A 27,966-nucleotide genomic window follows, 5' to 3' on the forward strand; every position below is an offset into this window, starting at 1 on the left:
TGATCAATACCTCAGCCACGTAGAGTGGCGTTGGCTGGTTCAAATCAGAATGCTGAGGTTCCAAAGCGAATTGAATACAATTCTTCCTCTTTTACTTAATGACAGAAAGCAAACAACTTTACCGGTACATACAAAATCAAAGGGTTAGGGTTCATGTGTCTTGATCTTAAACAGAGAGAGGGAGTGAGGACTTGGTAGTCATAACTCACTGCCTCCCATATATCCCTTTCTATGGCATGTAGGAGGGAAAAGCACTTAGAGCAGACATGAGTGATAAACAATACTAAAGTATTCAAACCCTAACAACTAATCAACAACAACAATAAACATGCCGGAGCATAATGTGTATGCATGATGATGCCCCCATCACTTTTCTGCCTGCCCCCTCATAAATGCATGCCTAGAACCGGCCCTGCATAGCAGCAGTGGATCTGTTTCCTAAATGGGAAAACATGCAGTTCAGCTGATCCAGCGGCTCCTGGATGGGGTGCAGATAGAACAAGACCCAATCAAGAAGCTGCGGGATCAGTAGAATCGGAGAAAATCCATGAAGGATTGTCTTTGGCCATGGACTCTAAGGGAAGTCGTTCACTACTAACAGTGGATCCTCCTATTGCCTCAATGAGAACCACAGGGGACCCAGTGAGGCAAAGACTACATCCTGCTTTGCCTTTGTACCACTAGTTTCGCCTTTGACCAACTAGCTTCGACTACTATGCTTTTTATGCCTTAAAGGGTGAAGCCTTTACAAAATAGAAAGTGTGTTATATACTGTAACCCAAGATTATTTGAGCACATGCACAGCTCTTTAAGCTCTGGGTTTCACTGTACTTGGTGAGTCCGGGGTAAGGCTCACTCAGCTATGCTATGTAGCTGTGCTATAAGCCAGGAAAATGACTTGACTCTGCTAACCTTGAGAGGGCATTCTCCCCCTGTCTGTGGGATGGCTTGAAACCATCCTGGAATCTAGAATTTCTCTGTTTGTGAAAACCCAAACGGAAAGCCTTATTGAGAGGCACATGATGAATCAGATGGGGAGTAAATTGAACGGTTTGTTACCAACACTTGGTTCATGTTACTTTTGGCTTCCAAAGATTAACCCTCTAAAGGTTACTTGTCATCCGTTTCTGGCATATTACCAGAGGTTGCCCAGTGTTGATGAGGTTGTTTCTGGCTCATACTGCTTGGGGACCTCGACAGGCGATTGGCACCTGTACAGCAGCCTGTATTTCACTCAGATATTTGCAGATCACTCTTAAGCTTCCTATTTTCTTGTAAAATAGACCTGCCGCGGTTGCAGTACTCACCCTGCTCACCCTCATGAAAAAGATTGCCTGTGCTGCAATCAGTATGGCGTTTATCCTCCAAGGTTGGTAATGAAGTTTGACCTTCCCATGTGATAAGACATAGCCACATAGACTTTAAAGCACAGGGGGCAGGAGTGCCAGGATTATTGCAATCCTGTAAACTAGCAGAACACGGGCCCAGTTTTACCAAGGAAAAGAAGCATGAATCCTATCTCAGTGACATTTTGCAAGCACAAATTCCCACAGCCAGCACAAACCAGCACAAATTGTTTGCTCCACCAACATGCAGTCAGGTGTCCCACCTCGTTTAGCAAGCTTAAAGTGAGTTTCATCACACAGCCCTGCACCTCTCCACATATAAAGGTGAAACATGGATAATTTAAGACAGCATACCAGTCAGAATAAAAAAAATTGTTACATTTGTGATGGTGCACACTTGTTTTGGTCTCTTAAATAACGCCAGAATTCAGAGAGCAACAGGACTTACCATTTGGAGTGTGGGATGTCTGACAAAGGTTCCCGATGTCTATTTATACTCGAGTGCCACCTCAGGATATTTGGAAAATTTCCTCTGGTAAATGTCAAAATGTTTCCCTCCATGCCCTGCTGGGATATATTTTTGCCTAGAAAACCATGCTTTAAAATAGGGTAAACATTGCATAAAAACCCCTGGTCCAGAACCGGAGAACCAGGGGGAGCCCTGTACCTTCTCTAACCCAATAATAGATGGTTTGAACCCAGATCCACTAATGTCGGAAAAGTTTGCAAAGTATCCAATTCATGTGTGCGAAATGCCAATCCTAGGTGCCGAAAGGAGTGTTATCGCTGGTCCTTCCTCTCACCAGCTGTTAGACTTTGTAATCACCACTGCTTGCAACAATTTCAATAAGTGTTTATATCCCTGCTGTTTTTGCACAGTTTTTCTTGTAAATAGTCTGTTGTTTTTTTATGCACAATTATACATGCGCATTTTGCACATTTTCAAAATCACCTTACTTAGATGCACATTTAATTTAATTTAATTTTAATACCTGTACAGTATTAATTATTTTTAGCTCTCATCTTATCCAGTTAATTTCTCTGTCTTTGTAGACCTGATGTCAGGTTCAATAATCATAGAACACAACTGTGAAAGGAGGTGGCACTGCAAATGATCTCAGAGTCAGGTAGTCACTCTGATTGGCTAATCAGAAACAGTCCTAAGGAGGGGGAAACTTACAGAGATTCATTTATTTCATCACTGCATTTGAAGCACAATGACTTCTCCGACCTTTACTTTGTATTTGCCAGCTCTGCTTGTCATGATAGTGGGTAAGTTCAGTTTTGCAACGGGTTTTTCTATACCCTTTTACGAGACACTTTGTTTCTCAACACACAAAGATTGCAGCACAGCTCCTTCCATTGCACTTTCATCCAATTTCCTGTATCTCTTTTTGTATTATTTTGTCCTCAGCTCATAGGGCAGCTTGGACCCACAGGTTATTACTTATGGAATCAGCTGAAGTTGGACACAACACTGCTTTGCAATGCCTCTGCCAAGATGACCTAGCAGTGATGTTTTACTGGTATAAACAAATTCTGGGAAAGGAACCTAAGCTCGTGTGCACACTCTACAAGCATAACAATATCGCCATTTTTCAAGATCAATTTAACAATTCTCGTTTCTCTCTAGATAATGAAAACCACAGTAACATTTTGCTAAAGATAGCAGATTTGAGGGTATCGGACTCAGCAACTTATTACTGTGTAAAGAGCAATTTAGCTGAGTTTACATTTTGTGAAGGTACTACTCTTAGTGTAAATGGTTTCGGAATGAACCTTCGAACTTTACTTCATCAGTCCAAAATTGAGCCTATCCAGTCAAGAAGCTATGTGTCACTGAACTGTACAGTACAAACTGGGAGCTGTGGTGGAGAACACAGTTATTACTGGATCAGCAATTCTGTAAAATCTCATCCAGGACTCATTTACGGCCAGGGAGGGTTGGATCAGTGTGAGAGAAAATCCAACACAGACCCAACTAGACACAGGTGTACTTTCAACTTGCCGATGAATTCACTTGCTGAGACCTATTTCTGTGCTGTTGCCTCATGTGGACACTTGCTGTTTGGAAACAGGACCATCCTGCACTCTGAAGGTGAGTTATTTTATATTAATGCCACCTGATTTAAAGAGTAACTTTGGAAACTAAGTCCAAATATCAGACATTATAGGTTCATTCTTGATAATTATACATTATTCCACATTGTGAGGTTTTATTTCAGATTGTTTTGGGGGCAATAACATCTGCCTTCATTGCTTGGAGGTGCAGCAATCCTTGACATGAACTTTAAGACCATTCATGTTCGAAACCCTATTTAGGCATGACAAGAAATCAGATAAAATTAGTAATACTGACATAATATTCACATAATTGTGAAAAAGCATCAACTCTGAATAAAAAGAAATCTACAATAAATTCTTGGCTCCCCAATTCTTTCACTTAAAAATCATTGATTTCTTTGGATTGAAACTGCTAAGCAGTACTGAATATAAGTAATGTATGTAGTCAATGTGCAATATATGTCTGTGTGCAATTATCGTTTTTTAAGTATAAGTTTAAGTCTGTTTACTGCCTACAATACTTATTTTATCTGTTTACTCCCACGGGACAATATTAACATTTTATAGTTTTTATTGTAAAGTGCTATAACTGTATTTTCATCTGAAATCTGGAGAGCACTTGGCACTCTCCTAATACCTCTATTTTTGCACATTTATGGTACTTATATTTATGCTGCTATATTTGTATTTTTACTGGCTTTTTTTATTGTTGAACCATTCTATGCTGTAACATCTTTGCGAACATATAATCGATAGATTCTGACGAAGATGCAAACAAAAATTTGTTGTGTCTTCTGCTGCTTGTCTCTCTGCAGCTGATGCTGTCTCTATTGTCTTGGTTTATGTCCTGGGGGGGGTTTTGACATTCACCACCATCCTGGTTGCTTCACTGGCTTTCTCTGTGTATAGACTAAGCAAAATATGCAATCAGCAAACAGGTACCTGCTGTAATTTAAAAGTCAGAGTTGCTGCAGCAGAATGAAAATAAATGTGGTTTTATTATTTCCAGAATGCAGTGGCACATTTTCTGCAAGACATATTCTAACTACACAGGTAAAAAACATTTGCTGTAGAGAGATACAAACTTTTCTCTTACTGTCCTTTCTGCAACAGCTGACTGAGATGGGTGAAGTGTGTAGTTTTCTTTTGTCAGTGCTTTGGATTTATTTCCTCTTTTTTTGTTTTATCTTTCATCTGTAGCTGCATCAAGATGGTGAAAACCTCCAATATGCTGCTATAAATAATCTCAAACCCAGCATGTCAGGAAGGACAAAAGAGAGCTTCAGTGAATGTGTCTATTCCACCGTGAGGCAGTAGAGTTCAATAGGTGACACCAACCTATATATTGTTTCTAAAAATGCTTCTTTGCAACTTCATTGGTGGGTATAAAGGTGAGGCGTAAACTTGTAATAAAGTTCTTTGATAAAACTGACACCTACTGGTTTTCATCTTCAGTTTCAACTTGATTCACCCATGCGTCCCTAAAGGGAAATTAGGTAGGGTTAGGGTTAAATCAACGTACGTCCTAAATAATCTGCACGTGTCTGGACAACGCTAAATAAAGGCATCTCAAAGCAAAACACAATGGAGGAATATGCCTACTCACTGAACTCACATGACTTCCACATCAAGCAGTTCACTGGACAGATCTTTAAACAAAAACAACTTCAGTATAGAACAGCTGTTGCCAAAACAATTATACAGCTATCTGTAATCTAGTAAAAACAGACATTTTTCTACTTTATGTTTACTTGTTGGAAACTTCCTTCATAATCCCCCAAAAAACGTTTTCTCACATTCCGGGATTTTATTGATGAAGTCATTTCAGCCAAGATGCATGTTAAAATCAGGTCTGAACATGATCTTAGGGACATTAAGCTGTAAAACAATATATACATATCTAATAAGTCAACAAATTTAATCAACAAATATGACCATGACTGACCTCATCAATTTTAAAAAGTCTGACAATTACACAGTCATTAGCAAATTGTCTGCCAGTTTTTTTAATATTGTGCTATTTTTGTTCTTTTTACCTGCTTACCTGTTACAATAAATTACTGGATGATTTTTACGCTCTGTAACAGGCTTTAAGTAAGAAACCAGCAAAATCCAGAGAGTAAAAATTATATTCACAAGGGATAGGATGTGTATGAAGGAAAGAAAGTTTGGCACAGGGAAGAAGGATGAAAAGTAGGTAGGACACAAGAAGGGAAGGACTGAAAAAAGAAAGGATAAAAAGAAGACAAGGAAGGAAATTAGAAAGAAAGGAAGAAGACAGGTAGAGGGCGGGAGCTAAAAAAGAGGGGTGTGAATGAGTTCAGAACAAAGGGGAAAAAAAGAGGAAATTCCACAAAGTAGGTAGGAAAGAAGGAAGGAGAGACAAAAGGTAGGAAGGAATAAATGATGAAAGTGAGGAAAGAAGGGAGGAAGGAATGTTTAGGCTATAGGATAGGGAATAAAATCTAGAAATATAGATATTTTTCAATTTTTCTATTTTTTTTCATACTTATCCAAACTTGGAAAATACAGAAATCAAATTCTGTACTTTTCCAGACTACATCTAAACCGTTATGTTTAGCATTGACAATTCAAACTTGTTGTTTACTGCAATAAATAAATAAAAACATACCTTGTCTACATACATGATGTACCTGGACCAAGGACTGTAAGAGACAGAAACACTTTGGAGACCAATCCTTTATTGATAGTCAGAGTTAATACAGTTTTTAAAATAAATTTCACATGATGACTAAGTTGATAAGTGATTGCTGTCTTCTTTTATTTGCAGTCGAATTAAAGTCACAGACTCTTCTAGATGCAGAAGTGAAAATAATATGATGCCAACACAGACATTGTGTTAAAAGGTTATAAAACATAAAATTTCAAGCACAGCACAGTACAGTTTAAAAAATGAAACTACATAAGCAGTAGTAGATCAAAATTCTCATTATAACTTCTCTCACATAATTTGTGTCTTCCGAAGAGTTAATTAGTGGCTGTGATGTAAAACCATACCACCCAACATGCACACTGGGCTTATTGGGTCTTTCTGACAAAAATAAAAAGACAAATAATCACAAAAAACAACAGAATGCCACTTCTGAACACTGACAGCCAAACAAAGATTACTATTTGGGAAACCTGATCTTCAGCATTGTGTTTGATGATTAGCTTGCTTCCACTACCAAACAGCATCTTTCCACAGGAGGCAACAACACAGTAATAGGTTCCTGCATCAGATAAGCTCACGTTGTTCTTCTGTAAATGGTAGACACAACTCTGTGAATAGTGGTGCTGAGCAGAGATAATTCCACTGTGATTTCTGTGTGTGTGGAGTACTGCTTGGTAAATTCCATGCCAGAACCAGTGGATAATGTGTTCTTCTTTACAGGTTCTGGTGCCTACTGTACAATGAAACGTTACAGAGTTGCCAGGCTGGGCTGTCTCAAATGCTGGCTCTTGGATGATTTCCAGATGGTTTGTTCCTATAAACATTGAACATTTAGAGTAAAATATAGCAAACAGACCACTAAAAGAACTTTGAACCATCAAAACTGTGAGACTCTGACAATAGGACAATAAAGTCTTGCAAATTCTGTGGCATACTTATTTAAACAGTACAACTTCGTTCTTTAACTAAGAGCAAAGACGTGCTGAGGAACAGAGGAACTAAAGTTCTTGGAAACGACAACAAAAATAGAAATCCCTTACCTTCAACACTCAAAAAGACCCCTTCCCCAAACTCCACAGTGTTGGAGTGGGAACTTCCACAGTAGTATGTTGCTGAATCTGAGAGCTGGACCTCAGAAATGTGTAAATGATTAATTCCTTCACTTCTTTCCACAGAGAAACGGGGATTATTTTCCAACCAGTGGAAGACTTTAGATGGTTCATCATATTTGTAAATGTTAGACAAGAGTTCAGGTCTGTCTCCTAATGTTTGGCGATACCAGGAGAAGTGCATTGCTGACTGGCTGTCATGGAAACAACATAGCACAATATTTTCCCCTACAGTGGCAGATCTCACACCACTGTCTTGTTTGACTGATCCTGAATGGATCACAGCTGGCAAATGACCTGAGTCAAGACAATAAATGATAATATAAAAACATTTACATTGGCACTAAGTTTTAGTATTGAGTACTTGGTTTATACTTACAGACTCCACAGAGAATTGTGTACAGCCACATTGTCTCAGAGCTCTTTCGACTGAACGTTTTGAGCAAAACAGCAGAGAACAGCATTAAAAACGGGGTTACATTTGATTGGTTGTTAGAAAAGTCAAATTGTGTGACATTTCAAAACCTTGACCAAGCAGGAAACAATTCAACTGACACAAACATAATGCAACAAATGTAGAAGACAATATATAAACTTAGTCCCATCCAAACCGATCTGGCTGATAATAAACCAACTAATAAAAAACTATTTTTTTGTATTACTTTGTAATATGACTTCAACAAGCTTCATTATTGATCTTTTGCATTTTTTGCAAATTACCTCTGATTAAACGAGGCAGAAGCCAAATTATGACATGTTAACCTCATTTCACAACTATTTCAAGCAGGAAAACCTCATCAGTGTATTCAGCAGGAGGTTTCAGGACATCAATCATGAAAGTTGAACTTCCTTTAATACCGCACGTTAGGATTCAAGTTTGTTCCTAGAAAAATAATATAATCCATCAATAGTACCATGTTTCACTGTGGATATCCACAGATAGCTAGATAGTTTGGACGTCCCAGAAATACTTTTAAAAGAAATTTTATATCTCCATCTCAAGTATATCTCAAAATAGATACTTTATACAGTAATTGAAAGATATCAATGAAAATGTGTATACTGAGGGAAAACATTGCCTCCTTTGGTTGAAGGAATATCAGTGAGACACTTCTTATCTGACTGATGTCAGATAAGAAGTGTCTCACTGATATTCTATGTTTTCTGTGAAAACGTTACCCCACTCCTCACTTTCTACTGTGAGGTGTTTAAGGGGTTCTTGCTTGTACGGGCTTTTTTAAGTTACTCCACAGCATCTCAATGAAATCAATGAAATGTGGAGTTTCCAGCATCATGCTGACTTTTGTTCAGCAGGAACAAAAAAGCTGATCAAATTTATAAGAAGGTGGATGGACCTTTTGCATATTTCAGCTCTCACATTCCCAAACCATCAGAAATCCAACTTCATGTCTCACAAAGGGAATTTTGTTATAACAGGGCTTGCTGTTATGTATAGTTTATGGTTATGTCATTAAGTTCAACTTTGATCTCATCACTCTAAATAACTGTTCTTTTTTTATTTTGAGGCTTATCTCTGTGTAACTTGGCATATTGTACGCAGTCTGATTTGCGGCCCTGTCGCAGTAATGACTTTCTTCTGGTGACTTGGCTATGTAGGCCATTTCTCTATAAGTGTCTTTTGCCCTTTTACATTAGTTCCTACTCAGTGCAGTTAGCCTCAGGTCAGTTCTACTCCACACAGTTTGGCTCTCCATTACAATTGAATACCATCTCAATGTGGGCGGGATCATCAATAGCAACAGTCAAAAAATATCTGATCTGATTTGTATGTGACACAAACACAATAATGTAGGATTTGCTGCAGGTGGCAAGACAAAACACACTGGATAAGTACAGGGGAGAAAGGGAAGCCATGGAGCGGTACAAGCTAAATGATGCTACCTAGGGCTAGGTTGCTATAGTGGTCATATACAAAATAAGCCCAGCATTCAACACTTCAATGGTTGAAGATAGTAGTTATACTAGCTATGACTAGTGACGCCCCCTACCCAATCAGTGACCGATAGTCTTCTGACTCCACATTTTCAGCACGACTTGGCACAGTTGGAACCGCATCCAACCAGGTACTAAAAATAGTTCCACATAACCGTTACTAATGGAAACGCTTAAAAAGCAAGTAAAGCCTTAACAAACCATGCTGAGTATGGACTAGTGGAAAAGGGGTATTTTTACTGTGTATCTTGATACATGGTTCAGACTTCACCAACATCAGTCCATCACTGATTGAAACATGCAGGGGTCTGTCAATGTTACCATTCATGTGACAATTTTTATTCTTCATTTTGAGTTTTTTTTTTGAAGAAATATTTTAGTGTCAACATCACAAACTCATTTATCCCACTGGCAAAAATCTTTACTTATTCTAAGAAATGTTATAGTATATTCTAAGCTTCAGTCTTCAATTTACAATTGTTTCTTTGTACTCTGAAGTTATCAGTGGCGACAAAAGAAGGCTGCCATATCAAGCAGTGTACTCCAAACAGAAACTCTAGGAATAAGTAGGGTAATGTTAGCTGGACAATCGAGAAACTATAGTGATTTCTATTTTTCATTTGACAACCAAACTACTGAGTATGGTTTTGAATACAACAGTGTGGCTTAGGAGGTCATTTCTTCATCCACTAACTGCAGAAGAAGAGGCCAGCTACAGGACCATGAAGTAATCAGCAGTTTTAAAAAGTTTAAATATACAAAGGCTGCAAATTATAACAATTTCACAGTTTATTCATTTTTATGGGACAAATATATTTATTATCAAAGAATATTTAAAGTAATGATGAGTGAACAGCATGAAATAAATTCAGATTTATTTATTTAAAACAGGGATGACGCATATTAAAAAACAAGCACACAGTATTTGTAAATATGCCAGAGGCTAGTTTTCTGTTTGTCTCTTGGTAGGATGATATTATTATACATACATAAGACACTTGACATATGACAATACTGCCGAAAAAAGGCAATGTTCTAACTATCTTAAAGCGTTCTAAGTATTACTGTATGATTCATCTGATTTGTCAGTGCTTCATCCTATAGAAATTGATGCAGCTACCTGAAATAACAGCATGACAGCACCATTTGTGTCACATTTCAAAAAATGTACACAAAACAATCATTAAAGAACATCTAAAGCGGTGGTTTCAAAAATTAGATATTAACAAATTAAACAGTAGCAACTTGGTAAATAATGATTTGTCCCAATAAAGAAATCTTTACATTTTAAAACAGTAGTACAATGGAACTTTTTCAGTTTGTCATAGAAAAATAAAAAAAATTACATACATAAATGTCTGTAAAGAAAGTCTGGAGTTCTTAATAGAAAGGCTTTTTTCCCAGCCCCTAACTTCAAAATCCAATGTCTGCCTTGCAGTTCTCAGTACCAGAACTAAACAAGGGGAGGGAGCATTTAGTTTGTATGCCACTCTGCCAACTACCTGAAAACTCATGATGTGCAGAAACATTTGGCTCTTTTAAATTAGGACTGAAATCGCTACTCTTTTCCGCAGCTTATCCATAAAGATTAAAGGTTCCTTTATCAGGGCATTTCAGTAGCATCCTTTGTTTTTACATTTGCCTTTTAACATTTCTTTTAAAATGTCAAGTTTAAATGTTTACTTTTGTTCTTTTGACATATTTTAAGTTTGACTACGTTTCTCGTCCTTTCTTTATTTATTTACCTGAAAAGCATTTTGGGTCACATTGTGTAGGAAGCAATACAAATAAACCTACTTTGCTCTGCATATAAAACCTGGCAAATACAGATAAAACACAGTGCAAATGCAGTTGGTCTGGTCACTGAGCGCAAAACCCCACAGGTTTTCAAACTCTGAACAGCAAACTGTTCGAGTTGAGTTAGTTGTCATTCTCAGATTGTAGTTTTGACATCAGAGGTCATCAGGTGTGCATAGGGAGCAGGTGTTTTTAATTTTATAGTACAGCTCTCACACTCTCTCATACTGGTCACTGAAAGTTCCAACATGGCAAAGAACTCTTTGAGGATCTTAAAAGACAAATTGTTGAGCTACATGAAGATGGTCAAGGCTACAAGAGGATTGCCAACAACCTGAAACTGAGCTGCAGCACAGTGACCAAGATCATCCAGCATTTGAAAAGAGCAGGGTCCACTCAGAACAGACCTCGCATTGGTCATCCAAAGAAGCTGAATGCACGTGCTCAGCGTCACATCCAAATGCTGTCTTTGAAAGATAGGCGCAGGAGTGCTGTCAGCATTGCTGCAGAGATTGAAGAAGTGGGAGGTCAGCCTGTCAGTGCTCAGACCATACGCTGCACACTACATGAAATTGGTCTGCATGGCCATCATCCCAGAAGAAAGCTTCTTCTGAAGTCTGTCCACAAGAAAGCCTGCAAACAGTTTGCTGAAGACAAATGACATGGATTACAGGAACCATGTCCTAAGGTCTGATGAGACCAATATTAATTTGTTTGGTTCAGATGGTGTGGCGGCAATCAGGTGAGGAGTATAAAGATAAGTGTGATGCCAACAGTCAAGCATGGTGGTGGGAATGCCATGGTCTGGGGCTGCATGAATGTAGCAGGTGTTGGGGAGTTACATTTCATTTAGGGACACATGAACCCCAACATGTACTGTGAAATACTGAAGCAGAGCATGATCCCCTACCTCCGGAAACTGGGTCGCATGGCAGTGTTCCAGCATGATAAAGACCCCAAACACACCTCTAAGATGATCACTGCTTTATTAAAGAGGCTGAGGGTAAAGGTGATGGACTGGCCAAGCATGTCTCCAGGCCTAAACCCAATAGAACATCTTTGGGGCATCCTCAAGCGTAAGGTGGTGGAGCGCAAAGTCTCGAATATCCGCCAGCTCCATGATGTCGTCATGGAGGAGTGGAAAAGCATTCCAGTGGCAACCTCTGGAGCTCTGGTAAACTCCATGCCTGGAAGAGTTATGGCAGTTCAGGTAAATAATGGTGGCCACACAAAATATTGACACTTCAGGAACTTTCACAAAGGGGTGTACTCAGTTTTGTTGCCAGTGGTTCAGACATTAATGGCTGTATCTTTAGTTTGAGGGAAGAATAAATTTACACTGGTTTATAAGCTGCACACAGACTACTTTTCATTGTGTCAAAGTGTCATTTTGTCAGTGTTGTCCCATGAAAACATATACTTAAATATCTGCAGGAATGTGAGGGGTGTACTCACTTTTATACTTCTTCCCGCATCTTTAAATTTCTTCTAGATCTAGGGAAGTGATGTAAACCCATTTTTCTAGTTGTATGAGGTTAGAACTATAGTTTGTGTTTATGAGTAGCATGATGAAAATCATTGTCCACTGTCACTACATGCTTGTTCATGAAGGATTGCTGCAGATAAAGCCTAAAATTAAATGATACCACTTTTTTTAATGGTGTTAAAGGACAGAATTGTTTTTATGGTGTTGCTTTTATGTTACCACTGCTGGGCTTCAATAACTTGAACAAAGAACAAACAGTGTCAGTCAACCACAGCACATGTTAACATGTGTCTTTGTTTTGATCACTGAAACAGTCCAACAAGGTAATTTGTGTGAAATGTAGGCTGACTACTGCCCCCTGCTGGCCCACAGCTTCACTTTAAAATGACAGCACACTGATGCTGCAACATCAGGCAGACTTGTGTTCCTGGTTAATGAACTATATACACAGCCACATGCTGAATTGCCATCTGCAAGTGAAGCAAAACAAAGAGGGCTTCAAATGAGAAGTGTAGGACACAGCAGTTTTTCAAAAGGTCTGTAGTTAGGAAAAGAAAGGCATTCAAAAGTTTTCAATTGTAGAAGAAGTGTTTACAAAAAGGAAAGCTCTCCATGACAATGTCAACGGTAAGAGGGTGAAGGTGGACACAGATACAGGAGAAAGCAGCAGAAGTTTGCCCGATACAATACAAAAGAACAAGATGTTAGGCACAAAATCTGACATCTAACCTAGCTTTTTGTGTATTTATATTTACAATCAGGTGAAAGTAGGACATCCTAGGAAAGTCTGTATGTTTTCCTAACATAATTGGTCACATGGTTATTTCATGTCAATTATAACAGTACATTTGGCAACAGGAGTCATTTAAATTGAAGATCAGACCTTTTTAAACCTTTTGTAATATATATGAAATTAAAAAAATTTATTCTGGTCATAAATAAATTGGGACACCCATATTTATTCACACTATTGGCATATCACATCAGAAACAAGATGAGAATATTGTTACTTAGAAATTTAAAGGCTTGTCTTCTTTAAATCTCAGGCATCTAGTTAAGTCTTACTGTTGAAGTAATGATGTGCCCGATGTGACCTTGTGCTTTTCCCTTCCCACCAGGTCGAAAAATTGGTTCTTAATAACTTACCTGGTTAAATAAAGGTTAAATTAAATTTAAAAAATGTCAAAACAAAAGGTAAAATGAAAACTGCTGTGTAAGGCTGTCAAAGTAGTATGACTCTGGTGTGAGCAATAAATATGGACACAGAGTGAGAGGTTAACAGATTTATAAAAAATGTGCAGTGAGGTAGACCTTCTGGGTCCTTGGCAGAATTCTGATTGGTCACTGGGGAGGACAAGTAAGTAGGTATTTTCCAGGTATGATATGGTGGTAGATAATGAATTGACGGAAGAAGCAGAAATCTTACTGTTAGGTGAGGAAGTCCAGGAGGGGGTGAGCAAACCCACAGAGTCTAAAGTCAAGAGGTGGTGGTGAATGGTGGCTCGGTTATGTGGTATTTCTGGTTTTTTTCTTTCTTTCCAACAAACAGAGTAGTGAAGCAGACAGCAAAGAAGGGTGGACATACAAGTGTTTGGTAAGCTGCAGAGTGATGTTACTGACTGAAAACAGAACACGATCCCAGGAGCAGTGAGGAGACGGAGGCAAGCTTGAGAGGATTTCTCAGCTGATCCGAGGAATGAGGAAGCAGAGAATGGGCATGGAACGGGTCTTATGAACGGGAGGACAAATTCTGACTAAAGCTGTCATGGGAAGAACAATGCAACAGAAACAAGGTAGGACTAATTACCTCACTGAGGTAAACAATCTGGCATCTGCCTCATGGGATCAACTCCTCTTTAAGCATTGTTCCTGCAGGGTCTTCAAAAGTCTAAAACTGTCTAAGATTTGAAAATCTGTATTTAAGGCCTTAAAAAGTTTTAAAATGCCCAGATTTTTATCTTAGGTCTTAAATTTGATTTCGTCAAGTCTTAACTTTCGTTTAATCCCGAGAAGTGTTTATAATACACTGCCTGGCCATAAAAAAAGTCGCTACCAAAGAAAAACAGTCACACACTAATATTTCATTAGACTGCCTTTAGCTTTGATTACGGCACGCATTCGCTGTGGCATTGTTTCGATAAGCTTCTGCAATGTCACAAGATTTATTTCCACCCAGTGTTGCATTAATTTTTTAACAAGATCTTTCATTGATGATGGTAGAGTCTGACCACTGCTCAAAGCCTTCTCCAGCACATCCCAAAGATTCTCAATGGGGTTAAGGTCTGGACTCTGTGCCAATCCATGAATCCAGAAGGATTTCTCATGCTCCCTGAACCACTCTTTCACAATTCGATCCCGATGAATCCTGGCATTGTCATCTTGAAATATTCCCGTGCCATCAGGGAAGAAAACATCCATTGATGGAATAACCTGATCATTCAGTATATTCAGGTAGTCAGCTGACCTCATTCTTTGAACACATACCGTTGCTGAACCCAGACCTGACCAACTTCAGCAACCCCAGATTCTAGCACTGCTCCCACAGGCTTGTATAGTAGGCACTAGGCATGATGGGTGCATCACTTCACCTGCCTCTCTTCTTACCCTGATGCGCACATCACTCTGGAACAGGGTAAATCTGGACTCATCAGACCATATGACCTTCTTCCATTGCTCCAGAGTTCAATCTTTATGGTCCCCAATGAATTGAGGCCTTTTTTCCGCTTAGCCTCACTGATTAGTGGTTTTCTACACAGCTGTTCAGTCCCAATCCCTTGAGTTCCCTTCGCATTGTGCATGTGGAAATGCTTACTTTCATTATTAAACATAGCCTGAAGTTCTACTGTTGTTTTTCTTTGATTTGATTTCACTAAACGTTTAAATGATCACCGATCACAATCATTCAGGATTTATTTCCGGCCACATTTCTTCCTCGAAGACGAAGGGTCCCCTCTATCCTTCCAGTTTTTAATAATTACTTACTTAAAGATTACTTGTATAGCAAGATTTGGCTTGGCATACTTCATCAAGAGAGAGCTGACACGCATGCTAACCGGACCGTATGTGGTAATGTTAGATGAAAGCTTCAGTTCAACCACAAAGTTCAAACAGCTTGATCTTCATGTTTGGTTCTGGAGCAATGGAAAGGTGGAAACAAGGTACGTGGGCTCTCAGTTTATGGGCCATGGAACAGCAGAGGACCTACTGAAACATATGGAAATAAGTGATAGTTACTTTGCCAGTATAATGTATTTACATTGTACTGAAATGTATTGATAATTGGGGGTATATTGACATGGGGTGAATCCAGGTTGTGCCTCCCAAAGTTCTCAGTGCTGACATTCAAATTCATATTCAGCATGTCTAGACCTTTCAAAAAAGTTGGTTTTCTTTAGGATAATATATAAATGATAAATATAGATGAGAACATCGTGAGGTGTTAGAATAACTTTTGCTTTTAAAATTCATGTGGCCTAGGCGAAACAAACTCTTCAGTTAAATTTAGTGAGCTAATTTCTTTCAGCTAAACCAAGCTTTAGATTTTGTTGAAATGTTGTAGATTATTAAATGTATGTATTTAAATGTATAATGTGAGTGTACATCTATTTTTAATGATCTACATCTATCTTTTTATTTTCCATAAGGAGTCATTGCTTCAATTGGACCGCTGCAGGCTGGTTTCAGACTCCATGGATGGACCCAGTGTCAACTGGAAGCCCTTGGACCTACTCAAACATGACCATGCAGAGAAATACGAGGGTGAACAGCTGGTGTCCGTAGGCAGCTGTGGGCTCCACACACTTCATGATGCCTTTAGGGCTGGATTTTCTATGTGGCACATAGATACAATTTTAAAGCCTTTAAACACACTTTTCTACAACAGTCCCGCAAGGAGGGAGGGCTGCATAAACGATTCCTAAGCTATTTTGTGGCCATAGGTGGCTTGAAAATCTTCCTGTTGTTGAGTTGGTTCTGGGAATCTGGTGTTGAGAATAAAAATTATTTACGTTCATATTATTTGTTCAGTTCGCATGTGTAAGCATAAAACTGAGATATAACATGTATTGTGAGCCTGAGAGGGAGAAGTCACAGAGGTCACAGCAGGCTTCAGGTTGGAGAAAGGGTTAAGCCCAGGTCAGGATGTTCCCAGCAGCTGGGAGCAGTAAATGCCGGCTGTTAGTCATGATATAGGCAATAAAGTACTCCCATAGGAGTAACTAATTTATAGTGGGGACACGGGAACGTAGAAAACTCCATTAGTGACCTGTGGCTTCGTAAACAAACCGTCAGCTTTGAAGTAAGGGTATAAAACGCTTTAACACTGATTGTAAGACAGACCAGTCGGTGAATACGGCCTCGCTTTGCTGACCGAGCTCTCCCAAAGGGCCCTTTGGTAAATCTTTCTTTCTTTGTATCATTCTTTTTGTATTCAATTTTTGCATTGGAAATCATTGGACTTATTTACCAAATTACACTTGTGTTAATCTTAATGCTCTTCTTCTGTTCTTTCTCACAACATCCGGACTGGGGTGAGGTTGAGGCCGCAAGGATATCAGTGATAGAATTATTTTACCTCAACACTGGCCATCTCTCATGCTCTATGCGGATGCTGTGTGCAAAAAACAGCTTCCAAATCCCAAGACTGCATCCCATGACACTATTGAGGCAGCCATAAAGGATCCCCTTACCATTCCAAAGATACACTTTTTCATGACCATAGCCAGGATGCTCCACCCATTCATGAAGAAATAACAGACTGATGAACGTGTGCTGCATTTCTTCACCAAAGACTTGGCTGAGTTGATTAAGGTAATTATTTACAGTATGTAGGTAGCACCTGTTGGCTTAAACAAATCTTTGCTGATCTATGCTGAGAGGCATAGGTCATCTTTGTTTATTTATTCATCTGGCAGATGCTTTTATCCAAAACAACATAATCAAAGTATTTATCACATTGGAAGTTGCCTTGTTTAAATCCTTTTGAAATAGAATTACGTCTGTGTTCTGGATAGAACAAAGTTACATGGGGCTGATTGTACTTTTGTCTGCTGAGAGAGTCTATTGAGATGCTGCATCAAGAGAGATGTCTTTCTGGAAATCACTCCCCTTCAATTCACCAAGTTGGATCTGGCTGATAACTTGTTCCTCCTTCCACAGAGGGTCGGCATCAGGTTGGGTGCTGAGGCAGCTCTTAAAGTATAGTGGTTGGTATTTTCGAATACCAGTTGTGATATATATGCAGGCAGCATGTGAAGTGTATGCACTTTGATTTGAAAATACTGGACTAAATATTTCAAAAATGTCCAGATGCTCTAACTTCCTTCTCAGAAGTAAAGTGTTTAACAGGATAGATTTTTGCCATTCTGTGCATTTGAGATGCCCCAGATGCATCAATACAAACTAGGGCTGCAACAATTAGTCAATGTTGTTGACTATAAAAAAATTTAGACACAAAATGTAATCCATCAAAGTGTCATTTAAAAGAATTATACACATTGGAGTATCTGGATATTTCATTCTCTGTTGTAAGCTCTAAAATGACATGCAGTTTTCTAAGGAGACTTCAGGGGGCAGTACAGCCTGTAGTGATACTGACAAAGATGGCAGATGAAAACTGTAAAAACTGGGTGTTTGATAAATTAAAGTTTCTGTTACACAGCATGGACTTTTAAGACGTTTTTAGGCAAAAATGTAGCTGTTCATAGCTGAAATATTTGCTTAGTTTGTCAAGATATAGCTTATGCCTGGTTCACATGGCCAGACTTTAAAATTGATAGGGATTTCCAAAACGTCAGACATCCCACACAAAATGAAAAGAAATCGTAGATATAACAGGTTTGGTTCTATAGTTTGTGGTGTACAGTCACACAACAAGCACTACATACTACATACCGAGAGATTTCACTCACAAAACATTCAGATGTCTTCGGGAAATCTCGCAAAACCTCTCGAGATCAAACGTGTTCAGAGAAAGAAGCGAGCAAGCGTAACTGCAGAACATGTGAATATGTTCATCTTTTACACAGAAGTTTAAAATCTTTGCAAACATTCTGCAATATTAAAAGCTTTAAGGCTACATCTTTATTGGACTTTTAAGCAGTCAGTCAGTCATTTTCTACCGCTTATTCCATAGTGAGTCACAGGGAAGCTAGTGCCTATCTCCAGCAGTCTATGGGCAAGAGGCAGGGTACACCCTGGACAGGTCGCCAGTCTGTCGCAGGGCCACACACATGCACACACTCATACACCTAAGGGCAATTTAGAGTGACCAATTAACCTAACAGGCATGTCTTTGGACTGTGGGAGGAAGTCAGAGTACCCAGTGAGAACCCACGCATGCACAGGGAGAACATGCAAACTCCATGCAGAAAGACCCCCAGCTGGGAATCAAACCCAGGACCTTCTTGCTGCAAGGCAACAGTGCTACCAACTGCACCACCGTGCAGCCCAGACTTTTCATGTCAAAAACCCCTGGACACACCTTTGTTATTGTACCAGCTGTACCTATTTAAACAATTTGCACCGTTTTACAAATTTTCAAATGGCATCTGTACGTAAAATTATTTACTAAATTAGTTTTATTTTGTCATGCTGTTGTAGCATGACCTGACTGCATTCTGAGTGCTGCATGCACTTTTTTTTTTTCTCTGGCTTTTATGAGCATCCTTTAACGATGATACCACTTTAGTTCAACCATCTGAGGAGTTTCCCTTCATGTATGTGATATGTTTTTTTTGCACTTCTTGCTGCAGAAGAAGAAATATCTCCAGTAATTTTATAGACTTAGGAAAGGAGGCGGCTGAAGGGCTTTTGTGTACAGAGGCCTGTGCACTGCTTTGTGCCATTTAAATAATAAACAAATTTAATCTGGCAAAACACCCTTTGTATGTAGAAATCACACAAATCCCAAAAAATCTTAAACTCATCACTGAGCCTCATAAGCCTTAATCTGTCAAAACTGCTACTCTGGACTTCCATATTGTGAAAAACAATGATTCTTAGTCGTACAATAACTTATTTCAAGGAGGACAGTGAGACGGAGGAGAAAAGTAAGAGACTTGCGCCGGATGTATAAGAATTAATAATCCTGAATTCCAGAGCTTTGCACATTTCAGCTTTCTTAAACCATGTAGCAGACAGAAGACATATTGTTCATTTTTAGAAAAGTGAAGAAATCCTCAGAGTGGTGGAAAGCTAACAGGTAGTCAGACAGACTGAAAACCTCATCTTTATTGTAACTTCACAGAACCTCACTTACAAAAATCCATACTATCCTTTCACCAAGTCACCTGTGTTGGACCAGCATACTGAGGTTGACCTTCAGAAACCCCTGCTGGGGCAAAATATCTGTTCCTGATAAGAAAAAAAGGAACTAGAAGAAGAATACAGAATAATAGAAAGCACCTGGAACTAACTCTGCAGCTAAGCATATGAAATGTATTTTACTGCACTTTAAAGCTATTGAGTTTAAAAGCACATGCATGGCCTGATTTTATCACCTTTAATGGAGTCTCAGACTGTTGACCAATGTCTTTGCTTAAATGACTTGAATCAGTATTGGGACAAAGAAAATCCTGATCAGGAAACACCTTGTATAGTCAAATGAGTTTAGGGTCATTTTTATGTTGTATTAATCAGTAGGTGCCTCTGTGTCCTGTTTTAAGATCTGGCAAACAATAATACATTTAGGTTTGTATCTTAGAGAAAAGTATTCATTGTTTGTCTCTCTTTCTTGAAGACTTCACCATCAGGCGGCTCTCTCCACTTCAGGGTTACCCCACTCACCCTATTCTCCTGCAATCTGTCCTGGAGCTGGGAGACACAGACAGTAAACATTTGAAAACACACTTTTAGATATAATTTGTTTGTGAAAAAATAATTCAAATTATGAATGTGCAACCAGATATACAACCCTACAAATTCTAGCCTTGCCTTTTTAAGGATGTTTGCTTTCAGAACCGCCTCGTTCAGGTTCACAGAGTTCTCCGTTTTCAGTCTTAGCGTCACTCTCAGCTGCATTATTTCTTTAAAATGACAAGGAGGGATAAGATGTGACTACTATGAACAATTTAGTTGTTATATGTAAAATAGGACTGCACAATATTTTGTAAATATATCACTACCACAATATCATAATATGCACATTGCGAAGAACTGCATTGATTGCAACAAGTGTCAGCTAATTATCATGCATTCAGGCTTTTTATGGCATTTGATGACGCTTGTTTAGAGCAGCATAATAAATACTGTAGTATATTGCTGTTTTTCCTTTTCTTTAAAAATAGTTTTAGAAAGTAGAGAGGTGGAAAATTGGAATTAGTGACTTGATTTGTGACAATCAGATTGATTTATTTTGTCTCACAGAAACCTGGCTGCAGCAAGAGGATTATGTTACAATAAATGAGTCAACTCCTACTAATTATTTAAATTCTCACAAGCCTCAAAATACTGGGCGAGGAGAAGTAGCACCCATCTTTCAGTCTGATTTATTGATTAGTCCTGGACCAATTAATAGCTGCAACTCTTTTGAATATTTAATCCTTAGTTTTCCTCATCCAAATTGCAAAGCACTAAAACCACTTCTGTTAGTTGTTTTGTACCGTCCACCAGGCCCTTACTCTCAATTTTTAGATCAGTTTTCAGACCTTTTATTTGATTTAGTGTTAAATACAGATAAGGTTATTATAGTGGGGGATTTTAACATTCATGTTGACACTGAAAGTGACAGCCGAAATATAGCCTTTAATGGTATCTTAGACTCAATTGGCTTTGCTCAAAACATTAACAAACCTACCCACCTTTGTCTTCATTCTCTGGACCTTGTGCTGACAGATGGCATTGAGTGTAAAGATTCCAGTTTGTTCATGTAAATGACAAATCATCTTTAAACTCCAGGGTTAATTGTGGAGTACCACAGGGTTCAGTGCTTGGGCCACATCTCTTCACTATATATATGCTTCCAATAGGTAAAATTATCAGGCAGCATAGGATAAATTTTCACTGTTACGCTGATGATACTCAGCTTTATTCATCCATAAATCCTGAGGAGCCCAACTAGTTAGATAGACTACAAGCATGTCTTGAAGAAATAAAAACTTGGATGATTTTAAGTTTTCTGCTTCTAAATTCAGACAAGACAGAAGTTGTCGTCTTTGGACCGGAGTCTCTGAAAAAGAAACTGATTAGTCAATCACTTAACCTGAATGGCATTAAATTTTTATCCGGTAATAAAGTTAAAAACCCTGGTGTTATTTTTGACCAGGACATGCCATTTCAATCCCATATTAAACAGGTTTCTAAGATTTTCTTCTTTCACCTCCGGAACATTGGCAAAATTAGAAATATCCTATTCCGGAGTGACACTGAAAAACAAATCCATGTATTTGTTACTTCAAGGCTGGACTATAGTAATTCTTTACTATCAGGATGTCCAAAAAATGCAGTTAAAATGCTGCAGCAAAGGTTCTGAAGAAAATTAAAAAGAGAGATCATATTTCTCCTATGTTAGCTTCCCTTCACTGGCTCCCTGTTAAATCCAAAATAGAATTTAAAATTCTCCTCGTCACATATAAAGCCCTTAATGATCTAGCTCCATTATACATCAGAGATCTGATTGTTCTATATGTTCCTAACAGAGCACTTCGTTCTCAGACTGCAGGTTTACTGGTGGTTCCTAGATTCTCTAGAAGTAGAATGGGAGGCAGATCCTTTAGTTATCAGGCTCCTCTCCTGTGGAACCTGCTCCTGGTTTTGGTCCATGAGGCAGACACCATGTCTACTTTTAAGGCTAGGCTTAAAACTTTCCTTTTTGATAAAGCTTATAGTTAGATAAAGCTTATAGTTAGAGTGGCTTAGGTTATCCTGAACTATCTCTGTAGTTATGCTGCTATAGGCTTAGGCTGTTGGAGAACATAATGATCACTTTCATTCTCTTCGCTACATTCTCACCAATTTTGCATTATTTGCTGTTATTTCTGCTTGTACATTTATGTTCTCTTTCTTTTCTCTTCCTAGAAGCTACACCTGGCCTGACTCTGTGTCTACGTGTGACACCGTCCTGGAGGGGGGCATCGTCCAAGCTTCTGCTGGCAACAACTTAATGCTCACCCTCTACCGATGATCCACTTGGCCCTGTCTTTCAGTGCTTAACCCTTTCTCTCTCCTAGAAGTAGCTACTAACTGAGCTTTAACTGTAACTAATTATATGTGCTCTCTTACAGACTCTAACCTTGAAAACTGGCTCAGTTTATCTATTCATTCTTTCTAGGTGAAATGACTAAAGGAGCTACTTCCATTAACATTTACTTTTCCTTCCCATAGAAAGTACTCCTGGATCAGTGCTTCTGCATTCTTTTTGTGTGTCTGCTCTGTTCTTTCAAATCCCCAGTCGGTCGTGGCAGATGGCCGCTCACACTGAGCTTGGTTCTGCTGGAGGTTTCTTCCTGTTAAAAGGGATTTTTTCCCTCTCCACTGTCGCTACATGGACGCTCAGTATGAGGGATTGCTGAAAAATCAAGGCCAGTGACTGTCCATCGTCTCTACATGCTCATTCAGGAGGAGTGACAGCTACAAGTCTCTGACTTGATGTTATCTGCTGGGTTTCCTTAGATAGAAAAACTTTTTATCCAATTTGAATAAATAACTGAATCTGACTGCACTGTTCAATGGTTAGGATTAATTGGAATGTATGTACCTGACTTTGTGAAGTGCCTTGAGACGACATGTGTTGTGAATAGGTGCTATATAAATAAACTGAATTGAATTGAATGTATGTAATTGACTTTCAATCTGTCTACATGACTGGTTTAAATTGACTATGTTTTTCTGGATATTAATGGATGTTTTTTAAATATTTTTGTAAGGTGTCTTGAGACACCTTTCATTATTGGACTTCTGTGCTAGTCATGGATTGTCCATAATGAACACCATATTCAAGCATATGGAGGTTCATCAGTTCATTTGGCACCAAGACACCCTCGACAGGGGATGTTGGAGACATAGAGTCCGAGTGGACCATGTTCTCTGCATCTTTTGTTGATGCTGCTGCTCGTAGCTCCGGCCGTAAGGTCTGCAGTGCCTGTCGCGGCAGCAATCCCCGAACCCGGTGGTGGACACCGGTAGTAGGAGACGTTGTCAAGCTGAAGAAGGAGTCCTATCGGCTGTGGTTGGCTTGTGGGACTCCCGATGTGGCTTACGGGTACCGTGATGCTAAGCGTGCTGCGGCCCAGGCTGTAACAGAGGTAAAAACTCAGGCCTGGGAGGAGTTTGGTGAGGCCATGGAGAAGGACTACCGGTTGACCTCAAAGCGATTCTGGCAAACCGTCCGGCGCCTCAGGCGGGGGAAGCAGTGCTTCGCCAACACTGTTTACAGTGGGGGTGGGAGGCTGCTGACCTCGACTGGGGACATTATCGGGCGGTGGAAGGAGTACTTCGAGGATCTCCTCAATCTTGCCATCACGCATTCCCTGGTGGAAGCAGAGGCTGGGGACTCGGGGTTAGACTCTTTTATCACGCAGGCTGAAGTCACCGAGGTGATTAAAAAGCTCCAAGATGGCAGGGTTTTGGGGGTGGATGAGATCCGCCCTGAGTACCTCACGTTTCTGGATGTTGTGGGGCTGTCATGGTTGACACGCCTCTTCAACATTGCGTAGCGGTCGGGGACAGTCCCTCTGGGCTGGCAGACTGGGGTGGTGTTCCGCCTTCATAAGAAGGGTGACCGGAGGGTGTGTTCCAATTATAGGGGGATCACACTCCTCAGCCTCCCTGGTAAGGCCTACGCCAGGGTATTGGAGAGGAGAGTCCGGCCGATAGTCGAACCTCGGCTTCAGGAGGAGCAGTGTGGTTTTTGTCCAGGCTGTGGAACACTGGACCAGCTCTATACCCTCTACAGGGTTCTCGAGGGTTCATGGTAGTTTGCCCAACCGGTCCACATGTGTTTTGTGGACCTGGTGAAGGCATTCAACTGTGTGTCATGGAGTATGCTCCAGGAGTATGGCATCGGGGGCTCTATATTAGGGGCCATCCGGTCTCTGTACAAGCGGAGCAGGAGTTTGGTCTGCACTGCCGGCACTAAGTGGGACCTGTTCCCGGCACATATTGGACTCCGGCAGGGCTGCCCTTTGTCACCGGTGCTGTTCGTAACTTTTATGGACAGGATTTCTGAGCACAGCCAAGGGCCGGAGGGGTCTGGTTTGGGGACCAGTGGATTTCATCTCTATTCTTTTTGCAGATGATGTGGTCCTGCTGGTCCCCTCTAGCCAAGACCTACCTGTTCATGCTACAGTTATGATCACCATTACAGTTTGTCTTAATGTGGACTTCAAATTCTCATGACTTTAATATCCAGATGTATGTATTTTTAATGTATTTCAAGTCTACCATCCATCAGTTAAAGAAAGAAAATGTTTATTTTTTTTAACAAGTTAAGTATTTGATGGTCCTGCTGGCCCCCTCTAGCCAAGACCTACAGCATGCACTGGGGCGGTTCGCAACCGAGTGTGAAGCAGCTGGGATGAGGATCAGCTACTCCAAGTCCAAGGCCATGGTTCTCAACCGGAAAAGGGTGGCTTGTCCTCTTCAGGTTGGAGGGGAGTTCCTGCCTCGAGAGGAGGAGTTTAAGTATCTCGGCGTCTTGTTCACGAGTGAGGGAAGAATCGAGCGGGAGATGGACAGACGGATCGGTGCGGCTGCCGCAGTAATGGAGGCGCTGTGCTGGTCCATTGTGGTGAAGAACGAGCTGAGATGAAAAGCGAAGCTCTCGATTTCCCAGTCGGTCTGCATTCCTACCCTCACCTATGGCCATGAACTCTGGGTCATGACCGAAAGAACGAGATCCCGGATACAAGTGGCTGAGATGAGCTTCCTCCGTAGGGTCGCACTCCCTTAGAGATAGGGTGAGGAGCTCGGCCATCCGGGAGGAGCTCAGAGTAGAGCCACTGCCCCTCCACATCGAGAGGAGCCTGTTGAGGTGGCTCAGTCAACTATACAAATGCCTCCTGGACGCCTCCCTCGGGAGGTGTTCCAGGCACGACATTTGTTGTGAATCAGCGCTATATAAATAAACCAGAACTTAATTTAGTTGAAAATAATGAATTTTATGGTTTTCCAATAGCTGGATAGAATACTCCTTATCTTGTGTCTATGTTTGCCATGAGCCCAAAGCAGAAAGACATTAAGTCTTTTTCAATGTTTATTTTTCACAAGTCAGGTTATCATTGAGAGATTCAAAAGTATTATCTTATACCGCGTGTTTTTCTAATATAATACAGCCCAATGTCAATGCATAAATTAGGGCTCCTTGGTTATAGAATTTTTTTTTTATCATAATCATTTGAGTTATGACGTTCACAAACACATACAGCTGTGAGCTGTTGAGAGCCAAAGAACAGGCACACTGGGAGGAGCACAACAGAGTACTCCTACATTGATTGTTTGATACGTAAATATTGCACAGTGTCAACCATGTTGTCTGAGCTGCTTTCACAGGAGGGTTTAGAATGGATGAATAACCTTTAAATGTCCCATGAAGTAAATAAATGTACCTTTTAAATTTTTTTACTAAATAATAAATTTTTTTGATATTTTTGGGGAAATGTCTTCAAAAATAAATATGATTATTTCACTCCATAATTATGTATTGCATGACTCCCGTGCAGCAGTGTCATCATGAAATAATTTGAACTGTCAACTTGACCCATCAAACTCAGTGGCCGGGATTAGGGTGGTTCCTCAACAGACTCTGATGTCTGATCGGCTGTTTCGCACAGCAAGACAAGACAACTTCAATAACTTCATTAAATATTTCCAAAATTATTTTAACACATACTCTTGGTGATCAACTCCAGCTTCTATATCCCTAGCTCAGTGTAAAATATCTTTATCCAGTTCACGAGAGAGCTAATTGAAGTCCTGCGCAGAGGAAGCTGCCACAGAATCACAGGATCAGCCCACCCACTCAGTTTGATGGGTCAAGTTGACAGTTTAAATTGTTTCATAATGACACTGCTGGATGGGAGCTATGAAATAAAAAATTATAGACTAAAACAATAACATTTACCTGTAAATTGATTTATTAAAAAAAATAACATTTAATTATTTAATCATTTAAAAGGTATATTTAATTATTTAATGATGTATTAAATAAATAAATGGTTTATTCATTTATTTAATGGTTCATTTGCATTCATTAATTTCATGATATTTTTATTTATTTACTTTTGTCCCTTTATAGGTCTCCATATTTCACTGCTTGTCATCTTTATTGCATCAAGTTTTTAAAATAAGACTGCACAATTCAAACACTTTATGCCTTCTAAAGTGGTGGAAGTCCACATCAGCTGATAGACATTACAAATTAAGAGCATACTCAGAAAGCAGGATATGCCCAAAATATTAACGTATTGTTTTTCTGACCACAATGTTGTTTTTGTGATTGTTGGGAACTAATTGAAATTAAACGATAAATCCAATTGTTGCACAGTCCAAACATGTCATAAGTTAAATACTCACCTGTGGGGACATTGTAGCAGACAAAAGGTAATTTTGTTTCACAGGATAAAAACCTCCATCTCCCCATCACAGATGTAACACCGCAGATATCTGTCATTGAACCGAGTGGATTAGAAACATCTTCCCAGTTGCTGAACAAGAAGCTGCTGCCATCGGACCAGTAGAAATTTGGATCTCTAAAGAGACCAATCCATGGATAGATTCCACTTGGCACCAACCTCTGGAACATCTTGTTCTCCACGTCATTTCTTACTGCTGCCAGCTCTATGAAGTTCTCTCTGCAGTACCTCCGAGCACTGGACCAATCCATTTCTTCAGTCACATAAACATATTCAGGATCCAGCTGTGTGCCTGTTGTTGAAAAGAAGGCAGAAATGAGTAAGTCATTGACCCCCAATTTCAGAATTATGATTTTCAAATATCCTGCTAAAAATGATTACCATTGGAACAGACAACAGTGTATTTGTTTTCACAGTAATCATCCCACCATGCTTCAAAACTGTAGGACACACAAAACTGACTGGCTGCAATAAAATTTGGCTCATCGCCTAAAATGTCCCAGTTCCTGTATTCAGCGCTGGAGCCATCAGACCACCTCCACTTGATTACACTGTAGAGACCAATCCAAGCCTCTGAGCTGTACCGAGCAGATGAAAGTGTGTCTATAAGCTGGTCAAGTTCTTCCGAGTTTTGGATTGTGACCATGTCTGTATATTCCTTTCTGCAGTAGGTCTGAGCGTCAGTCCAAGTCAGAGGTAAATTAACAAAGTGGTACTGATGGAGAAGGCTGCTGGAGAGGATGAGCCAGTCTGCAAAAAAATAAACATTTCATATTATGCAAATAATCAATACCTATCTTTAATAGAAATGTTCATAAAAATATCTGACCTGAAAGAAACACGATTCCTGGCAAGATCCTCTCCATTGTGAGACAACACTGTGTCCTGCAGAATGGAAATCTGACCTTATCACAGCAATCTGGAAAAATGACAACCCTTCCGTGTGTCTTTGAGCAAAAGATGGGCGCGT

General features: G+C 39.7%; 3 protein-coding genes across 4 annotated transcripts; 1 reads left to right on the top strand and 2 right to left on the bottom strand.

The window, feature by feature from the left end:
• Nucleotides 1-2,420: 2,420 nt before the first annotated feature.
• On the top strand, nucleotides 2,421-4,842 carry LOC124880300. 2 transcript variants are annotated; one of them, XM_047385345.1, is made up of 5 exons: nucleotides 2,421-2,618; nucleotides 2,761-3,444; nucleotides 4,226-4,348; nucleotides 4,420-4,463; nucleotides 4,611-4,842. In XM_047385345.1, the coding sequence occupies exons 1-5, from the start codon at nucleotides 2,564-2,566 to the stop codon at nucleotides 4,725-4,727; spliced, it is 1,023 nt and encodes a 340-aa protein (XP_047241301.1). In that variant the 5' UTR covers nucleotides 2,421-2,563; the 3' UTR covers nucleotides 4,728-4,842. The 2 variants fall into 2 exon arrangements, with proteins under 2 accessions (XP_047241301.1, XP_047241302.1); XM_047385346.1 differs by lacking the exon at nucleotides 4,226-4,348.
• A 136-nt stretch (nucleotides 4,843-4,978) lies between these two features.
• On the bottom strand, nucleotides 4,979-7,603 carry LOC124880357. Its single transcript, XM_047385402.1, has 3 exons — nucleotides 7,573-7,603; nucleotides 7,125-7,490; nucleotides 4,979-6,898 (listed from the first exon to the last, which is right to left on the bottom strand). The coding sequence occupies exons 1-3, from the start codon at nucleotides 7,601-7,603 to the stop codon at nucleotides 6,450-6,452; spliced, it is 846 nt and encodes a 281-aa protein (XP_047241358.1). The 3' UTR covers nucleotides 4,979-6,449.
• Nucleotides 7,604-19,290: 11,687 nt separating this feature from the next.
• On the bottom strand, nucleotides 19,291-27,668 carry LOC124881355 (lymphocyte antigen 75-like). Its single transcript, XM_047386925.1, has 3 exons — nucleotides 27,378-27,668; nucleotides 26,938-27,288; nucleotides 19,291-20,453 (listed from the first exon to the last, which is right to left on the bottom strand). The coding sequence occupies exons 1-3, from the start codon at nucleotides 27,640-27,642 to the stop codon at nucleotides 20,128-20,130; spliced, it is 942 nt and encodes a 313-aa protein (XP_047242881.1). The 5' UTR covers nucleotides 27,643-27,668; the 3' UTR covers nucleotides 19,291-20,127.
• Nucleotides 27,669-27,966: the final 298 nt, after the last annotated feature.

This window comes from Girardinichthys multiradiatus, chromosome 14, assembly GCF_021462225.1.
Source record: "Girardinichthys multiradiatus isolate DD_20200921_A chromosome 14, DD_fGirMul_XY1, whole genome shotgun sequence".
NCBI classification, from domain to species: Eukaryota; Metazoa; Chordata; class Actinopteri; order Cyprinodontiformes; family Goodeidae; genus Girardinichthys; species Girardinichthys multiradiatus.

What these genes read in the sequence shown, in the direction of transcription:
- LOC124880300 (XM_047385345.1), top strand. Translation starts at nt 2,564, where the DNA reads ATGACTTCTCCGACCTTTACTTTGTATTTGCCAGCTCTGCTTGTCATG. An exon ending in TCTGCTTGTCATGATAGTGG is followed by an intron (nt 2,619 to 2,760) that starts GTAAGTTCAGTT and finishes TTTTGTCCTCAG; the next exon opens with CTCATAGGGCAGCTTGGACC. An exon ending in GACCATCCTGCACTCTGAAG is followed by an intron (nt 3,445 to 4,225) that starts GTGAGTTATTTT and finishes GTCTCTCTGCAG; the next exon opens with CTGATGCTGTCTCTATTGTC.
- LOC124880357 (XM_047385402.1), bottom strand. Translation starts at nt 7,603, where the DNA reads ATGTGGCTGTACACAATTCTCTGTGGAGTCT. An exon ending in CACAATTCTCTGTGGAGTCT is followed by an intron (nt 7,491 to 7,572) that starts GTAAGTATAAAC and finishes GTCTTGACTCAG; the next exon opens with GTCATTTGCCAGCTGTGATC. An exon ending in GGTCTTTTTGAGTGTTGAAG is followed by an intron (nt 6,899 to 7,124) that starts GTAAGGGATTTC and finishes CAATGTTTATAG; the next exon opens with GAACAAACCATCTGGAAATC.
- LOC124881355 (XM_047386925.1), bottom strand. Translation starts at nt 27,642, where the DNA reads ATGGTCACAATCCAAAACTCGGAAGAACTTGACCAGCTTATAGACACA. An exon ending in CACTGTTGTCTGTTCCAATG is followed by an intron (nt 27,289 to 27,377) that starts GTAATCATTTTT and finishes TTTCAACAACAG; the next exon opens with GCACACAGCTGGATCCTGAA. An exon ending in CTGCTACAATGTCCCCACAG is followed by an intron (nt 20,454 to 26,937) that starts GTGAGTATTTAA and finishes GTCATTTTAAAG; the next exon opens with AAATAATGCAGCTGAGAGTG.